This window comes from Panthera tigris, chromosome A1, assembly GCF_018350195.1.
Source record: "Panthera tigris isolate Pti1 chromosome A1, P.tigris_Pti1_mat1.1, whole genome shotgun sequence".
NCBI lineage: Eukaryota > Metazoa > Chordata > Mammalia > Carnivora > Felidae > Panthera > Panthera tigris.
In genome coordinates this window covers 49650738-49664432 of record NC_056660.1, presented here as the reverse complement: position 1 = coordinate 49664432, position 13695 = coordinate 49650738, and the positions used below count along the sequence as shown (strand labels likewise).

The 13695-nt window shown below is 39.8% G+C and overlaps 1 protein-coding gene across 10 annotated transcripts in view; it reads right to left on the bottom strand.

Moving 5' to 3' along the window:
• Positions 1-357: 357 nt before the first annotated feature.
• LMO7 (LIM domain 7) overlaps positions 358-13695 on the bottom strand; it is a 191946-nt gene continuing 178608 nt past the window's right edge. For 6 of the 10 annotated variants that reach the window (XM_015543653.2, XM_042978388.1, XM_042978369.1 and 3 more), the window contains 8 exons: positions 13296-13633; positions 12385-12450; positions 10268-10320; positions 7666-7879; positions 5445-5726; positions 3699-3807; positions 2495-2597; positions 358-1160 (listed from right to left, as the gene is read on the bottom strand). In XM_015543653.2, coding sequence (XP_015399139.2) covers positions 1138-1160; positions 2495-2597; positions 3699-3807; positions 5445-5726; positions 7666-7879; positions 10268-10320; positions 12385-12450; positions 13296-13633 — 1188 coding nt within the window. In that variant the 3' untranslated portion in view covers positions 358-1137. The remainder of the gene's footprint in view (positions 1161-2494; positions 2598-3698; positions 3808-5444; positions 5727-7665; positions 7880-10267; positions 10321-12384; positions 12451-13295; positions 13634-13695) is intronic. The other 4 variants (XM_042978358.1, XM_042978397.1, XM_042978413.1 and 1 more) reach the window with 2 other exon arrangements.

Genomic DNA, 13695 nt, shown 5'->3' with positions numbered 1-13695 from the left:
TCGGGGAAGCAGAAGAATGAAGATTTTAACCAAATGATTCAACAATGTACTATCCATTTCACCTCTTACTATGGAAGTGTACTGTATTCAGAAATAACCTTCCCTCTAAAATAAAGTTCCTAGTGAAAGTTTTCCACATAAAACAACATCAAGAGTATGGTGATAATTTCATAGGTATTCACACATATTTAACTTGTCATATCGTACAGTTTAAATATATGAAATTGATTATATGTTAGTTTATATCTCAGTAAAGACGCTAAATAAAAAAATATCAAGAAAAGCCACATACTGAAATAGGATTAAAAGGTTTGGGAGGTAGACAAACACACACACAGAGAAGAAAAAGGAGAACCATTCCTTAATGCAACAGCAAGTTTATTTACAAATGCAATGAACAGAAAGGCTTGTTAGTTCCTGGAGAGAACTTTTGGTATACAAACCCTGATGATTTTGTATTAATGAAAAACAGCAGCTTTCTATTGAGAACTGCTTAGCGACAATTCTGAAGAAAATAGAGATCTCTTCATCAAGCAAATAAAATGTCACGTATGCTAAAAGTTTTTCTTAAAAAAAAAAAAAGCACAATATTACATAGATGAAAAGAAGGATACAGAAGGCAAATTTGTGGGTAGATTTTAGTGACATTTTCTATACGGTTCTGTATTAATTTAGTATACATTACAATAAACAGCAAATGCAATCATATATTTATATTAACTATTTCAAATAATGTTTCAGAACCTTTTTAAAAAAGAAACAATAAAATAACCCTCTTCAAAACACCACTAGAAAGTCAAACTAGATCATTATCAGCGCCAAAAATATTTTGAAGTTCTTATTTTTCCCTTGTGCTTTTTAAGATGCTGACTTCAAAAAGTAAATACTGCACTTTTCCCCCCATACAGAATTACCTTCTTATAAATAAACAACAACAACAAAATACACGTTCTACCAAGACTATAATGCTCTGATGTAATCTAGAGAGGCAAAAAAAAAAAAAAAAAAAAAAAAAAAAAAAGTGTTATCCTTTTTAAAAAAGAGCACAAAAGAAATCCAACATGTATTTATAGATCTACATCAGCAGCAACCACCTCTTCTTCTATCTGCAACAGTGCTTTCGCAGGGAGGCTTACATCACATGGCGGTTGGCCGTCCAGCTGATCGGGCAAGGAGAAAAAAAGAAAAGTACTTAGGCCTGAGAAATACTTGAGTATCGCTGCCTGGGATACATAGTGGTAATCACTCAGAGAATGGCCCCGTGAGGTAGAAAGCGTGACCTTGTCACTCACTTAGGGTAAAGCTAGGCAAATCACAGCCTCGTTTCTAAAATTCTTTATTTATAAAAATAAACTGCTAATATAGAAATTACACTCAACTCTCTATTATTTGTACTGGAGGAGAGAAAAGGCATGGGCAATTTTCCCCTGAAGATTCCAAAGATCAAATATATTTGGCTTGGGAATTTGATTAAAGAGAGAAAAGCGCACACACATACACACACTCCCGCCATTACATGCCCAGCCTTGCCACTCTCCAACCTCAGTGGTCGCATCCAAAGGATGGGATGCTGGGGAGAGAAGGTTCACAACCCGCTGACAGATAAGAGAGAGTTGACTGAGCTGAAACCATTTTCAAAGCACTCTTCACATAAAGGGCCATATAAATACCTCAGAGTTCAAAAGCAAATGGTTTTGCTGATACCACTTGTAACACCCTTTCACAATAAGGAAGAAACACATGTTACCAGCATCAAGGTTCAAAATATAAACAGCAGTAATAGTTGTCTTTATGTGGCTATAAACAATATGCAATCTATTTGTGCTATCTTATGTTTTATTAACACACAAACAAAAACGTGCTTAGACACAAACCAGCATGTGAAGTTTTTAAAAAACTCAATTTTTCCAAAAATGACACTGAAACACCATATAATCAGAATAAACGTTCTCCTTTTTAAAATATTGGATATATGGATATATGATTGTATAGCAACAAAGCATAAACTGACTATTCTTTATTACCTTTTTTAAACCATAAGTTTTAAAGTTGGTCATGTTCTGAATCACATAATCAAAGCCCACTGTTAGCTAATAGGAATCAGCTAATGATGAGGGACCAACTCTTTGCCAAAAAACAGCTTACAGTCTACCCAGAAGGATCATTTTAGCTGTCTGTTTTGGTTTGTTGATATCTTCGAGTCATTAGAAGTTTCTCCAAACACTGAGCAGACAGCACAGAATGCTGTCCTGCTTCAGCCATACATCCCTTTCCAATTCCTCACTCTCCACCCCTGACCCACCAGTGTGTGGCTGGCATTGGAGCACTGACCCACTCACCGCAGCCTCTTTGAGGGGGACACACTAAGATTCCTAAAGCCTGGCATCTAAGGCAGGGAGGTTGAGGGGAATGTGGATGCAGGTTCAGGGAAATGCACGGGAACCCGTGGTCTCCTTAGAAGACAAGAAATTTTCTCCCTGATTTGCTCTCTTACATTTGTATCTGAGATAGCAGTCATTGCAGTACAGTTGGTGGTTTCTGATTCTGACTTCAGCTCCTGAGGAGGAGCCTCCGAGGTCACACTCACAGGCAATGCACTGAGGAACGAGAAAGAACCACCACAGTCAGTCAGCTCAGGAAGTCTTGGGGCACTCTTAGGTAAAAACAAGACAAGATTGAGCAGAATGCAGCTTCTAAGCTCTTAAATACATTTCAGCAAAGGGGGGGAGGGGAAAGCCCAAAAGATAATTAGTAGATGAAAATCAAGCCTGCCAGATGAGACATTAAAGAATTCTTAAGTCCAATTTTAAGAGTCAAAATTATCATTCTAAGTATACCAAAAGAGTAAAAATGATTTGCTGATTAGCTTGAAAGAATTCAGTCTTCGTTTCTTGTAGGGGAATGTGAGAGGATAAGGCATTGCATGAACTAGTGAGGTAAATGAGGAGTGGGTTTCTGGCACTTTCCTCTGGGGTGGGCAACACCTAGTGTCCCCACCGCACCAGCCTGGCAAGCGTTTGGACACGGCACTTTCACTTCAAGGCAACATATATCGGTTCCACATGTTCAAACACTAATTACTTTGACTCGTTCTGTTCTGCCCAGGAACCACTCAAGCCAGCAATACACAGGCTTACACAAGCTGTGGTCTGCGAGACTCCAGGAATAAGAACCAAAGTCTCTTTCTGGCCCAATGCAAATTCTAGAATCACATAGATGTGTCCCTAAAGATAGATATTGAAGAAAAAAAAAAGTAATTACAGGCTTCGTTCCTATGGGCAGAAACCCACCAGGTGTAGCTATAAAAATATTTACAATGTTCTTCTTCACATACTCTCCCTAGTAAAGCTAAGCTTTCAGACACTTGGAATTGCATGTCCCCATGCTCTTAATAACACTGGTAAATTTTACTTCAGGTATGCCTATGACAGCATGTTAGATGAAGCATTTGTAAGCTGTAAATTTGACTTCTAGAATCTTACCAGATTGGAGGCTGGTAGTACATAGTGTTTCTGGACTTAATTTTTGAAACTAGTTTAAGATTTGAGAACAGGCAATTTGTGATTCAAAGTGCAGCACAGACTGACGCATGTAGCACGGAGTTTTGTTAGTGACACATCCACACCCAGCGCGCAAAGAAGCCATGCGCTCTCCAAGCAAAGCTTTGCGGGCCTACAGGCTGTCTGTCTCCGTCTCACCTTAAAACAATGCAAATGATAACAAAGACCCAGGGACTCGATGATCATGGCGGCTCCTTTGCCCAGAATGTTATTACAGTAGGAGCACATGCGCTTCCCACTGACTGACCTAGACGCGGAACAAGAATGGAAGGGAGGCTTTCATCTGCTCAAATCAAGGTTACTTAAAATCACACTCTGGCATTAACATTAATAACTACTTAAGAAAGTATGTATCTGTGGGAGGAGAGTGGTCACCAGACAATCAAAGTATGCTATGTTGTACCCTGAAGGATCTCCATGGTGGTTCCGAAACCCTTGACACCTATTTGTACAAATGAACAATTTCAGTGTAATTCGTCCATTCTGTACCTCCTGACGTTACTGTCCTTAGATCACATCTCCTCTACCATCTCAACCTTGTTTTCCCAGCCTCTTTCTCACTCACTTGCTATTCTAGTTAACACAGAAGTCCCAGTGTTCCGGACGGTGCCTCTGGCTTCCAGGATGCCTCTGGGTGACAGTTGGCTGACAGCTACCATTTACATAGGTAAGGAGGGGTTCTACTCTCCCCTGGATGTATGTCTCTCCTGTCCCAGGTGGGAAGGTAAAGGTCACTTCTTACCATTGCCTCCCATCGTACCAGCACAGTAGTGACACTGACAGTGTATCACTGCCCATGCTGCCTCCTTGAGAGAGACATTTCCAGGGCAAAAAAGTCAACAGCCCGTCTCCTATCTGCTCTTGTAGGGCAGAGCTCTCAGATAAGTAAGTGCACATTCTGTCCTCTGCCTTCCTCCAACTCCATAGCCTTCATCTCTCCCCACATTTACCACAAATTCGTACCCCTTCTTAATTCAAAACTCCATGATACACACTTTAGAGATCCTGGAACAAGTAACATTATTTTAGATGGCTATGTCTTCTTAACAAATCCCTCATTTGATAGCTAAAAAAAATTCCAATATTAATCACCGTGTTTTTACTTTTCAGTATTTCATTGCAATGGAAAGTACTATATGCCTAGAGCTCCCTTCGGAGTATACACACGGTTTCTTGAAGCACTAGGTCTGTGCAGAGGCTAACAAACCTCAAAACCCAACACAGGCTGATGTCTGAGTTTTACTCCACATCAGAAGACAAGCTGAGTCTAGGTCTATGGTTACGACTCGAACCAGTTCCTGCATCACATAACCTACAGAACTGGGTTCTGTAGTCTGAACAAAATATTGGCAAACTACGTAAGTAGCCAGCAATGGTTTGAAAGTCAAAAACAAAAAAAGCAGTATCTAACTACTTAACATTTTTTCTCCAGCTTGTTAAAAGTTGCACAGACAATGGAGCTGGGTTATAATGCTTTCCTTTTACACTCAGTTCCTATTAAAAAAAGAGTTTGCATATAGTCTCAATAAAAGTCAAACATTTACAATACTGCTCTTACTCATAAATTTCAAATGCATTTACAAATTACTGTATATTTTTATGCTTCCACGTTGAGAACTACACAAGTACGTGTGCACAGACCACAAGCAAACGGGACAGTGGCAATGAAGCACATGTTTCAAAGGTCTCCAATGGCTTCACAAGACATCCGTAAATGCTCTTAGGGCAGCATGGAAAGCTATTAAGAAAGCCTTAATTAATTTTGGTAAAGGAACGCTGAATTTGACAGGTTCCAAAAGGCTTGGTTTTGGTTTTCACCAGAAAACTTGGACAAGACTCTGGGGAAATTTTAATGAAAAAATACCCCAAGACTAGGGTTCTCACCTGTTGCGTAGCTGGGAGCCCAGCTGTGATGCTGAAGGAGAATGGCTGCGTGGTGTGGGAGAAGGCGTGGTGGTGGTCTTCACAGAACCAGTGGAAGGAGGGGGAACGCTGGAGGATGGATTCCGCATGTAGGCACGGTTTGACGTGGACACCAGCTGAGGTGGTGGGCGACTGAAGTCTTGAACGGAGGAGGAAGCATGGACTCCTGAAGACTGATTGAGCCAAGGGGATGGTTTCCAAGAATTGGATCTTGGGGAATCCAGGTTATCTAGAGATTCACCTCTGAACACAGAAAGGGTTAATTAAGCTTATATAATACATTCAACTAGAATCTATCATTACAGTCACTAAAATATCTACCTTCTGTATTTTATAAGTAGGTATTAATCTAGCGAGTCCCGTTACATATAAAGTTGCCACTAATAACCAAAGTTTCTTTTCATCAGAATCATGATGTTTTATATTCAATTAATCTTCATTTATTTGTATTTACTTGGTGCTTAGATAAAATAAAAAACACCAAAGTGGAAAATATTAATTTTTTAAAAATAAACTACTACATTCTTCCTTTAAATATTCAGCTGAATAGACATATCTTAATTTTTAAAATTGAACCAAAAAATACCATTTTAGGCACTTATATATATCAGGTGTTAGACTAAACATAGTCAAAATTTTTATTTTTCACACACTATATACAATTTTTTTATATCCAGATGAGCTCTCAGTGCAGCAACTACATCAGAGGTCAGCAAATTACAGCCCACCATCAGGATACGCACAAATCATGAGCTAAGGATATTTTTTATTTTCAAACAGTCATAAAAAAAACAACAAAGAATATGTGACAGACACTGATGTGGCCTACAAAGTCAAAATGATGTACTATCTCATCCTTTATCAAAAGAGAAAGTAACTTTTTTTTTTGCCAACACCAGCTCAAAAGGGCTGTCCGAGTGCCCCCAACCAACATCATCCAAAGTGCTGCCCAGTCAGTTGTGATAAGAATTGTGATAAGGTAGAATATTACACAACTCTGAAAGAATGAAAGAGACATTGCTGTATCATATACCATCTCAAAACTGGGGTTCATCAATGTGCCATTAGTTGTTTAGCAAGAACTAAGTACACTCCTATTCACAGATATTCTGATTCTTTTCTTTTTACCTATTGCCAATAATACTTAAGTATATATCCTTTGGTCTCTCTTTTGCATATTTATCCAAATACATTCAGAAGATAAAGTGCCAGAAACTAGGTGGCTCACATGGGTACAGACATAAAAGCTTCTGCTGAATAAATACTGAAAAACTTTCCACTCAACTGGGAGAAATAATTCCTGTTTCCTTATACCACTGCTAAGACTAGATTGAATTAGTCAATATTTAAGCCTCTACGAATCTTATAAGGAGATACATCATTGTTGTCTTAGGAGTAGCGTTAACCTTTTATATGTTTACTTTCTTTTTCTGTGAACTATCTGTTCATACCACCTGTCTATGCTCCTATAAAGTTGTCACGGTTTATTTATTGATTTATGAAAGTTCCTTGTATAGTGAGATAATTAGCCCTTGTAACGTGTTCCAAATTTTCCTCAGTTTGTCACCTGGCAAAATACTTAATAAAAGTAGCTTCAGTATTCATTTATCAACATCTTTCAAAATGTTCATCTTCTCATTTTCAATTAATTTATATCTATATGTTTTCCTTAAAGTTATAAAAATTAGGTTTCACACTGTGTAAACACTATTATGATTCCAAATGAACCATTAGCTCATTATAAACAAACAGGCTTAATTTTCTCAGTTCAGCAGCCAAGGAAGGACAAAGAGCAGCATAAATTTTTTAAGCGACTGAATCATTACTTCAGAATTTCACATCCACCTTTGCAACCTGTTAGCCACGTGTTTTTGTCCAAGTGTACTCCCGGCTTGAGCCACAGTTTCTTTATATGGAAGAACAGAATCACCATCCTTGCCTCAAAACATTTTCCCCAGAGGAAGTCAGATGAGGTAGACAAAGTAACTGGCATGTGTCTGGCCCTCAAATAAGTGTTCGAACATGTGCCCAGTCACATTCACTGTGCTGCCCTTTCTCCACTGAATTTTAGATAAGAAAAAATATTACGACAACTCTCCTGTCCAAAGTCACCCACCTGTCCAGAAATTAAATATCTGCCTCACAGTACAAAAGAGGAATTAACTCCTAAAAACTCTCGCACCTTCTCATAATCCCAGGCAGACAAATGGGCTCCTTGTTGACACTGGAACTGCGCTGTCGGATCCAGCTGTTGTCATTGTGAAGAGATGTTCTCTTCCTCATTTCTTGAAGGATTTGCTGTCTCTCTAACTCTGCTTCTGACGGCACCTGTTCCTTCTTGGAGCTCCTCTGTGATGAGCTAGTGCTCCCAATTCGGTCTAAATATTTACTGCTTCCTAAATTAAAAACATATCAAAAACTGCAGGATTAGCTATTATTTAAAAAAAAAAAAAAGGAGGTTGGATAGTGGATAAATTTCCAAATACAATGTAGCAAAAAATATGACATTGTGCACATATGCTAACATCAATTCTCAATAAGACTGCTGCATGGGAACACAGAAGTTAAGTCCACTATTCCTGCGAATTCCAGTTCCACACCCAGAGGCACGTCACAGGTGCACCCAGAAAGACTTAAGCAGGCTTCCCAAAAAGGAAACAACCAGCATTGATTTCAGTGCTAGTAAGCTTCAAAATGATCATCTAGAAGTACTTTCTCTTCCGCTTCTCTTTCCTCATGAAATTAAATCAATCAAACACATGCTCGTCGAAAGCTTGCTGTGACACGGTTTCAAAAAACATACACTCTCTCCGGGGGGGAGGAAGATATATATGCCTGCATCTCCAGCTGACATGACTCAAGTCTTCCTGAGTGTAAGTTCTAGAATAAGTCATGACCAAATTGTAGGAATAAGAGCACATTCTATCACTGAAATAGCTTTTGTGAAATTGAAAAATAGTCAAGTAACCCAAATGCTAACCGAGGAATGTTATCAGATTTGTTTGTCCTCTAAGAAACTGACAAAGCCAGAATTTGGATGCTGAATATATGAATGACAATTAAGTGAGGTTTTATCCTGAAGGCTTTGTCTCATTGGATAAGCTGATTAATTTCTGATTTGGGTAAAACATCCATAACTTTGAAGTATTTTCCCCCTTTCAACTTGGGATTAGGAAATTTCATCTCAGGATTTGTTTCCTTTCACTCTCCACATTTACTGCTGTTGTCATTTTTTTTCAAAATTCATGGCGCCTCTCTGCATTAGTGAGCAGTGAAAAAGGCCAAAGTTTTCTCATACATACCTACATTTACATTTGTGTATGCATACAGCTTATCAATTTGGTCAGGTTTTTTATTTTTTATTTTTTATTTTTGAAAGAGAGAGAGAGAGAGAGAGAAACGGAGGGGCAGAAATAGGAGGCACAGATCCGAAGCAGGCTCCAGGCTCTGAGTTGTTAGCACAGAGCCTGACGTGGGGCTCGAACCCACAAACCCGTGAGACCATGACCTGAGCCAAAGTCAGACTCTTAACTGACTGAGCCACCCAGGCTCACGGGTCTTTCCACCCAGGAAAGACAGCATAACAGCTGGAAATTTACACTAGGACCAGATAATGGAAGGTCCTATGTGTTAAGGAGAAGGAGGTGATCATAGAACCTAACAAACTAAATTCTATGAGCTTTAACCAGAGGTTACAAACTAGACCAATTAGGGCTATAGATGTGTTGTTTGGCTCACAGAGCGTTTTTAATTTTGTTTATCCTTGTCAGCACTTAAAAGATTTTTTTAAAAATGTGGATTTTCATTAACTTCTCTTTTACAACAGAAACAGTTGGCCCTCACAGGCTTGCATTCTCCCACAATGCCGCAGCAGGCTGGAGTTGGAAGCAGCTATCCATCAGTGGGCATGTCCACCAAATTCATCTCAATCCTCACCTGGACCTTCGATTCATTCATATAACCGGCCAACACCCTGCTTACCCAAAGACTGATATACAAACCCTGTTCTAAAATGATGCTTTATGCTTGGGGTTCCCCCCACCCCCGCTTAGTTATATAATTTCAGTCACATGCATTCCTTTTATTAATTTTTTAGTTAATTTTTTAATGTTTATTTCTTTTTGAGAGAGAGAGAGAGAGAGCAAGAGCATGAAAGGGGGAGGGGCAGAGAGAGAAGGAGACAGAATCTGAAGCAAACTCTGAGCTGTCAGCACAGAGCCTGACACAGGGCTCAAACCCACAAACAATGAGATCATGACCTGAGCCGAAGTCAGATGCTCAACTGACTGAGCCACCCAGGCGCCCCACATGCATTTCTAAAAGCACACTTTATACTAATAATATCAGGTTCCAGCTCATTTTTGCCAAGTTAGTGAAATGATTATCATTTCGGACTTTGGGACACTTGGCACTTAAATGTACAATTTCAAGTTTATAAACAATTTTTAAGTCCCCTGGTATTCTGCAGAAAACTTTTCTGTCCCATTTCCTTGGCTGCAAGATGAAATCTATACAAAACCATCAGCAGCACTGAAAAAATGCCCATATTTCATTAGCTATTTAAAACCATTTTAATCTCCCAGTACCCCCTCCATTATAAAGTAAAGCCAAAATAACCACAAGATAGTTTTGTTTTTATACACAAATGCTAAAAATACTTGGTATTTTAATTATGTAATCTTAATGAATCTGAAATATATTGACTTTAAAAATACCGATCATAGCGTGTGATAGCATAAACAAGCAACTGTGCTGAGGAATTTGGGGGGAAAATTCACATTTACCATTTTTATTTGTAGGGTAATCATCCAGTTCAGTAGTGGATCTGGATTTATTCCTACAAAACAAAACACAACATGTTACAGACGTCTCATTAGGAACATCTTTTTTACATTTGTGATGTAAGAACATCAAAAAGATTGCTTTTTAAAGCAGTTGATTTATTTCCTATGTCTGTTGAGAGCAACATTTATTTTCATACTAAGGAATTTTTCATGTTGTACAAGGTAGCAGAAAACAGCGATGTCTCTAAATGAGAAAACAGCTTGATGCTTGAAGCAGATATAAATGTGAAGATCCTCTCCAGTTTGTAGGATGATTAAGCCTATGATTTTTGACCAATCTGTGTACTTTGATTCTCTTCCAGATCTCGATCTCACAGGCTATACCAGACATCTGTCATCAGATTACCTAACATCATACTGTCCCCCACTTCCTTCATGCTGCCCAAGGGTCAAGAAGTTGACTTTTTGGGCACTAGGGTACTTACTCCGAAACAGCCACTGACCAATGCTATCTTGGCAGTGCAAAGAGGTACTCACCCGTGCTGGCATAGGGAACCTATGAAGTTACCTGACTTTGTAATGGCAACATTTAGGTTTCTGTATCAACCCATGCTGTTCTCATTCTCACTGTTTAAGCACAAGAACTCCAAATGATAGTGGTAATAACGAATAATATATGTTATCATACATACACATAACGTATGCATAGAGCATACATGTGCATATATACAACATATAATAATGTGTAGGACATAATAATGTATCACAACTGTTAGCAACTTTCATGATGGTTTCATTTGTATTAACATAGAAAATACTTTTATTACAAGGTGTCCAGCCACACCTCTTAATGCCTCTCAGCCCATGCTGCATCACAAATGCCTAGCAGTGTTTTATATTTCCAGGAGTTACTGATTTTGCCTCTGCCATCTATTTTCTCAAGGTAATAAGCCACATAAATAAAGATTATTTAAATATATAAGTAAATGCATATTTTTAAGAAAGAGAGATACACATTTTAATGATCCACAATTACCCAGAAACCTTCACTATAAATAAGGCCATCCATCGCTAAAACATTTTCTAGCTTCATGTCAGCCCATTACTACCTATATATTAATGTTCCCTATCGACTTGGAGTCCTACTCAGTCATCCTCATTGCCCATAGAGATGACTCTTTCCATATATCTAAGGCAAACTTCCTAAAGAAGAAATGTCAGCTCTGAAAACACAAATTAATGGTCATACACTGGGTATGTATAGACAGAGTTCTATCCAGAAGTCCTTAATGGTTTCAGAACTGCAAAGCATTTTAAAGTTACTTTCAAACATTAAATTTAACACTTCAGGGAATTTTAAGACATATATAACATTTACTGGAATTGACCAGTAGTTCTAATCAGCCTAAGAGAAGGCCGCAATTCTCATTTCAGATGTCCACACATGACTTCGAGTAAGCTTAGGCCATTGCTTGTAACCTCTTTAAAACAAAAATTAAGATAGATTGCCGAAGATGAACACACTTCTACCCAGCGTCCATTCCCCTCGCATTGTGGCTCCTCCTACGCGGAAAGAGGTAGAGTTTTTCTCTCTTCTGTGAACTCGGGCTGGCCTGTGACTTTAGGTAATGGAATGTGGCAGAAGTGTTGGCGGGCTCGTTCAGAACCTAGACTGCAAGGAGCCTTGCATGCTTCTTCGCTTTCCCTCTCTCTGCTCAGCCACCACGTACGTAAGACTGCACTGGCTTGCTGGGTCTTGAAAGACACATGGCCTAGTTGTCCTCACCATCCCAGCTGACAGTCAGCCAACTCCCCAAAGCAGAGCTGCCTAGTAAACCAGTAGCAGATGTATGAGGAGCCCAATCAATTAGAAGAACTGCCAGTTAGAATCAGCCCCAAAATACCCACAAAACCATGTTAAATCACTAAGTTTAGGGGTAGCTGGTTACACAGCAAAAGCTAGTCCGTACAAAGATCAACCAGCAAGATCTTTGTATCCCACCCCCCCCACACACACAGAAAAAGTTAAAGTAGTCCTACAAAACATCTAGGCAAGCCCTCAAATATTCATTTAAACCAATTATTCCAACCATATTACAATGAGATGTCCTACATACCTGTCACTAGGAAGCAACCCTGGGGATTTTTCCTCTCTCTTTGGTAGATCATAGGAATCAATTGGCCTAAAAAGATAGAGGAGTTTATGGTAAAACTATCAGACTTCAATGCCTTTCCTGAGCTTGAGGAATTGATACCAAAACAATGTTATTCTAGCCTCTTTATGAGACGGCCTCTGGATACTAAACACAAGTATTTCAATCAAGCACTGCAGAAAGCAGAACTACTAATAGCATATTTTGCAATTTATTCATCCCACAGATGTATACCTGCTACTGTTCTAGGGCTGGGCTAGAGAAGCAAACAAACAAAGAAGTATTAAATGTAATTCTTATGTTTCAGTGGGCAGGAAGGCCACAAACACATAACATAAAGCATGGTATGTCGGGAGAAGGGGTGGGGAAAAGACACATATTTTAGATGAGGTATTCCGGAAAGTCTGAGAAGGTGACATTTGAGCAGAGACTTAAAGAAAATGAGTAAGACAAACAAATGCGTGAGGGAAGACGTCTCCAAGCGCAGGGACTGAGAAATGCAGAAGTCCTGGGGCAGGATGCATCGGAGAGTTTCAAGGAAGGAAAAGGAAGCCAGTGTGTCTGGAACAGACAGAGTGAGGCGAAGAGTAGTAGGAAGCTACGTAGACCACAGGGCCAAGACCCAGCTCGTGCAAGCCTTCTAGGTTACTACGAGGACTTGGGTGGTGTTCTAACACAACAGAGAGCCATCTGAATAGATGTAAGCAGGGAAGTAAGGTGACAGGATCAGGTGTACAATGTAAAGGGTTTCCACTGGGCTGCCTGTGTAGAGAATGGATGGTAGGGATCAACATAGTGCCTCTGGAGTGGGGAACGGATACAACTAAGCCAAGCCAATTTAAAATACGACAGTGCCCTTCGGCTGTGGGACAAACCTTCTATACTGGTATATTCTGACTGAAGTTTCCCTCTCTCTCTCTGCCTGGTGCTTGTGCTCCTCGGCCTCCGCCGGATGCCTCTTCTGCTCCTGCCCTTCCTGATACTGTGGCTCCTCCGGTGTCCTCTCTTTCTCAAGAGTTAGTTGCTCCTGCAGCTTCTTTCTCTGGTCCTCGTCCGCACCCTCCTTTTGCTGCTGGCTCCTCTCCTCTTCTCCTGCTCGGGTTCCTTCCCGGTCGGAGGACTTGGACCCCTCGCCCCAGGTGGCTTCCCAGCTGGCAACGGCAGGCTCCCGTGCAGTCAGAGAAATGCTGTTTGAGTTCAGGACCATCAGCTCCTAGGTGACCAGGGAGAACAAGAAACCCGTCCAAATCTGTGTCTTTCTATGATGTCATAAAG